This window comes from Balaenoptera ricei, chromosome 13 (assembly GCF_028023285.1).
Source record: "Balaenoptera ricei isolate mBalRic1 chromosome 13, mBalRic1.hap2, whole genome shotgun sequence".
Lineage (NCBI taxonomy): Eukaryota > Metazoa > Chordata > Mammalia > Artiodactyla > Balaenopteridae > Balaenoptera > Balaenoptera ricei.
The window spans coordinates 58,447,310-58,451,304 of NC_082651.1; the positions used below are offsets into that span (position 1 = coordinate 58,447,310).

General features: G+C 40.1%; 1 protein-coding gene across 1 annotated transcript; it reads left to right on the forward strand.

Moving 5' to 3' along the window:
* The first annotated feature begins 1,352 nt into the window (after nucleotides 1-1,352).
* On the forward strand, nucleotides 1,353-3,770 carry LOC132376893 (protein FAM114A2-like). Its single transcript, XM_059942796.1, is given in 3 exon segments — nucleotides 1,353-2,469; nucleotides 2,472-2,878; nucleotides 2,880-3,770. Coding segments are annotated over 3 exon segments (1,536 nt in total). The 5' UTR covers nucleotides 1,353-1,388; the 3' UTR covers nucleotides 2,928-3,770.
* The last annotated feature ends 225 nt before the right edge of the window (nucleotides 3,771-3,995 follow it).

Genomic DNA, 3,995 nt, shown 5'->3' on the forward strand with positions numbered 1-3,995 from the left:
AAAGATGAGGATAATAGTAGTGTCTATTTAGGAAGTTCTTGTGAGTCTTAAATGAGGTAAAATATGTAAAGGGCATAGAACCATGCCTGGCACACAGCACAAGTCCTGTGAGTGTTTGCTCTTATTATTTTATCAGCTCAAGGGGTCTAAGTCTGAGAGTAAAAGATTGAATGACTGAGTGTCTGGCAAATGCAATATATACTGGATAGGCCTGGAAGTTTCAGCTCCCTGAGGGCTTTCTAACTATGCATGAGGGGTGAAAGAATGAAACAAGAGGACAAGACCAGGGAGAGATGGAGCTGAGTCCACTTGCTGAATCCCAGCACTGTGGCTGCTTGCTCCAAAGATAGCAATTACCTTCAATGAGCCAACACTCCACCTTCCTCTACCTTCAGAGATACATGAATCCAAAATATTTTATCAACTTTCTCTAAACATGAGAGGCCATAGTAATTGGATTTATCATTTTTAAGTGGTGGGTTTCGAGGAGATTTCTTTATTATTTATTTTCCCTAGACAGCAAGGTAGGGAAAAACATCAGACCAAATTGGACCAAATTCCATATTTGTCCGCCATAGCTATGTGACTTTGGGGAAGTTATGTGTCTTTCCTGAATATCTCCATAACCTATTTCACAGTTTTGTTTGTGTGGAGGATTAAATGATTTACGCTGTATAAAATGACTTATATGGGGTCTTGCAGTGCCTAGTACACAGGAGGTACTCAATAAATATTAGATAATCTTTTCCTGCAGAACAAAGGTCAGCCAGGTTTGTTTGTTGCCCATGATAAAAGTTTGAAGTTCTGTAAGCTTGGGATTCCTCAGCTTGACACAAGCTCACTCTGTGAGCAGCGTCCATCTGGACCAGTCTACTTCACGCCCTTGGAAATTAGGCTTGAGGTGTACCAACACAAACCTGAAGCTCATGCTAATTTTTCTGCTGTAAATAACAAAGTCCTTTGTCTCTGAAAAAAATCCTCTAAAAGGAGAGTTTAATATGTCATGGTTGAAATCTATGGCAGGAAGATAAGGGAGTAGGTTCATGCTTGCCTTCCATCAAGTCTAGTTTGTTCTAGACACAAATAACATGCTTATGAGTATAAATATATGTACAAAAAGCTAACATTTCTTAAATGGCTAATACATACACACACACACACACACACACAGCAGGCACTATTCTAAGAGTTTTGCACATATTGAGTCATTTAAGTCTGCCAACAGCCAAACAAGCTACTTATGAATGAAGCACGGAACCTTTAAAATATGTGATCATGATCACACAGCTAGAAGACAGTGGAACCAGGGTTTGAATAATTTTATTAAAAAAATTTTTTTGAGTAGGGAGCGGCTTCTCTGCGGCTGTGGAGGCGGCAATGATCTAATCATGTCGGATAAAGATGATATTGAGACTGAAGTGATAACTGAAGCAACCTCCATCCTTGAAGATGAGAACTGTGAGCCAACCAAGAATTTTGAGTCAGTTGACCAAAGTGCCAAGTCAGAGAGTAAATCAGAACCTGTAGCTTCTACTTGGAAAAGACCAGAGTCCAAACCTTCCAGTGACCTTGAGACTTCAGACGTTCTCCCTGTTCAGACATCACAGGCTGCAGGCAAAGAGACTGTTTCCAAAGATGTACCCCAGACCGGATGGGGCTATTGGGGCAGTTGGGGCAAGTCCTTGCTCTCCTCAGCCTCAGCTACAGTAGCCACAGTAGGACAAGGTATTGCAAATGTTATTGAGAAGGCAGAGACTTCCCTTGGAATCCCTAGTCCCAGTGAAATTTCATCTGAAGTCCAGTATGCAACAGGAGAGACAAATGCCAAAGAGAATGAAAACTCCTCTCCAGTGAGTGGGCCATTTGGGGTATTCTCAACCATCTCTACTGCTGTTCAGAGCACAGGAAAGTGTGTTATCAGTGGGGGTTTGGATGCCTTAGAATTCATTGGGAAAAAGACAATGGATGTAATAGCAGAAGGGGATCCTGGATTTAAAAGAGCCAAGGGTCTGATGAACCGGACTTCCACACTGTCTCAGGTTTTACGAGAGGCAAAGGAGAAAGAAAAGCTACGGACTGCCAATGAGGTTACCATGGAAACGGACAAGAAAACTCATTATGGGCTACTCTTTGATGAATTTCAAGGCCTTTCACATCTAGAAGCTCTGGAGATGTTCTCCCGAGAAAGTGAAATAAAGGTGAAATCTATTCTTAATTCTCTAAGTGGAGAAGAATTAGAGACTCTAAAATTTGAATTGGAGCAACTCAAAGAGGCATTTTCCCTAGCAGAGTTCTGTGAGGAAGAGGAGGAAGAGAAGAAAGGGGATGAAGACTTTACCAGAGAGATAACAGAGCTATTTTCCCAGCTGCATGTCTCCTCCAAACTGGAGAAACTTACTAGGGCAAGAAATACAGCCTGTGAATGGATCAGGACACCTCTGGCCAAACCATTAGAAGAGAAGGAAGAAGGAAAAAACAGTTGGAAGCAGAAAAAATTGAGCAAATCAATAACAACTCAATAGAGGATATCCATGCATTTGCAATCTGGAGCCTAGCAGAATTGACTGCCTGCTCAATTGAACTTTTTCACAAAACAGCGGCTCTGGTTCTGCATGGCAGGAAGCAGGAAGTAACAGCCATAGAAAGGAGCAGAGCCCTTTCCCAGATGACAGTTGTGTTGTGTAAAGAGTTGTCCTCTCTGTCTAAAGAGTTCACCACCTGCCTAACATCTGCTGGGGTCAAGGAAAAGGCAGACGTCCTTAATCCATTAATCACTGCAGTATTTCTAGAGGCATCAAACAGTGCTTCCTACATTCAGGATGCCTTTCAGCTAGTTTTACCTGTGCTGGACATCTCTCTTATTGAGAACAAGACTGAATTACCAGAGGCATGAGCTACAGGTCCAGAGGCCTTTGTCAGAACACTGAAGAACAGAGAAGATTCTACCTGAGACTTGTGATGGCCAAGAAATGCCACTCTCTTCTGGGTACCCCCGGAGAAGTGAGGGAGAAAGGTTATTTTAGTATATAAAAATCCAGGCAGGAGAGCAGGTTTAAGGAAGTTTGTTGCCTTCACTGCTTGGCTGAAGTATTCAGGTCCTCACACTGCTTTTCCCAGTTGTTATAATTAATAAATTATTTGAAAAGAAATTTTATAGAAAGTTAAAAAATAATAGCTCATAAGGTTAAGGGGACACTCAGGCAAAAATATTGGTCTTTCTTTGACAAGATGCAAAACACTAAAAATTTTGCAATGGCTGTAATTTTGCAGTCCATGGATGTAATTGGTTGTTAAGCAAGAGGAAAAGGAATTCAGTATTCTGGAATTCATGTGCTTGATCTATTAATGCCATTTTCTTTCTCCTCTCTATAATAAAATCTATGGCTTTAAGAAAACTGAGTATATATAAACTCTGTAATGATTACCCTTTATTACATGAATTCTTGGAATTGGTTAGAAAGTTTCATCTCCTCTTTAATTCTCAGTAGATATTTAGCATTGAGGAGAAGCTTATAGAATATACTTAGAGCCACATGAATGAACTGTAGCAAAGTTCCCTTTGGCTTCAAATTGCTTTCCCACCACAAGATGACAAGCTTCAAGTTGTAGTTGACCCCCCTTTATGGGATTCAAGACCAATAAGTGCAATTTAGAGAAACAGTTTCATGTTTGCAGATATTCTGAGTCTCCAGGATGTTTTTCATGCATACCCTATATGCAGGATAAATTCTGTAATAGCCAACTCCAAAGGAGTGTTGAAGCTCTTTCAGTGATGGGGATTTTGTTGTTTGAATACTGTTGAAGTGGACTGTAGACTCCCATAGAAATGATGTTCATGTATAACAGGATTAAGACAGTTTATTTTTCCTCATTCTTTTTTGTTTCTTTTAATGTATTCTTTAGCATGTTTATAAATATAACTTTTATCTTTCATATGTTAAGCCTTCTTTTGCTTTCTTCAACAATTTAAAAGACTTATAGGTTATCTTCTTCCT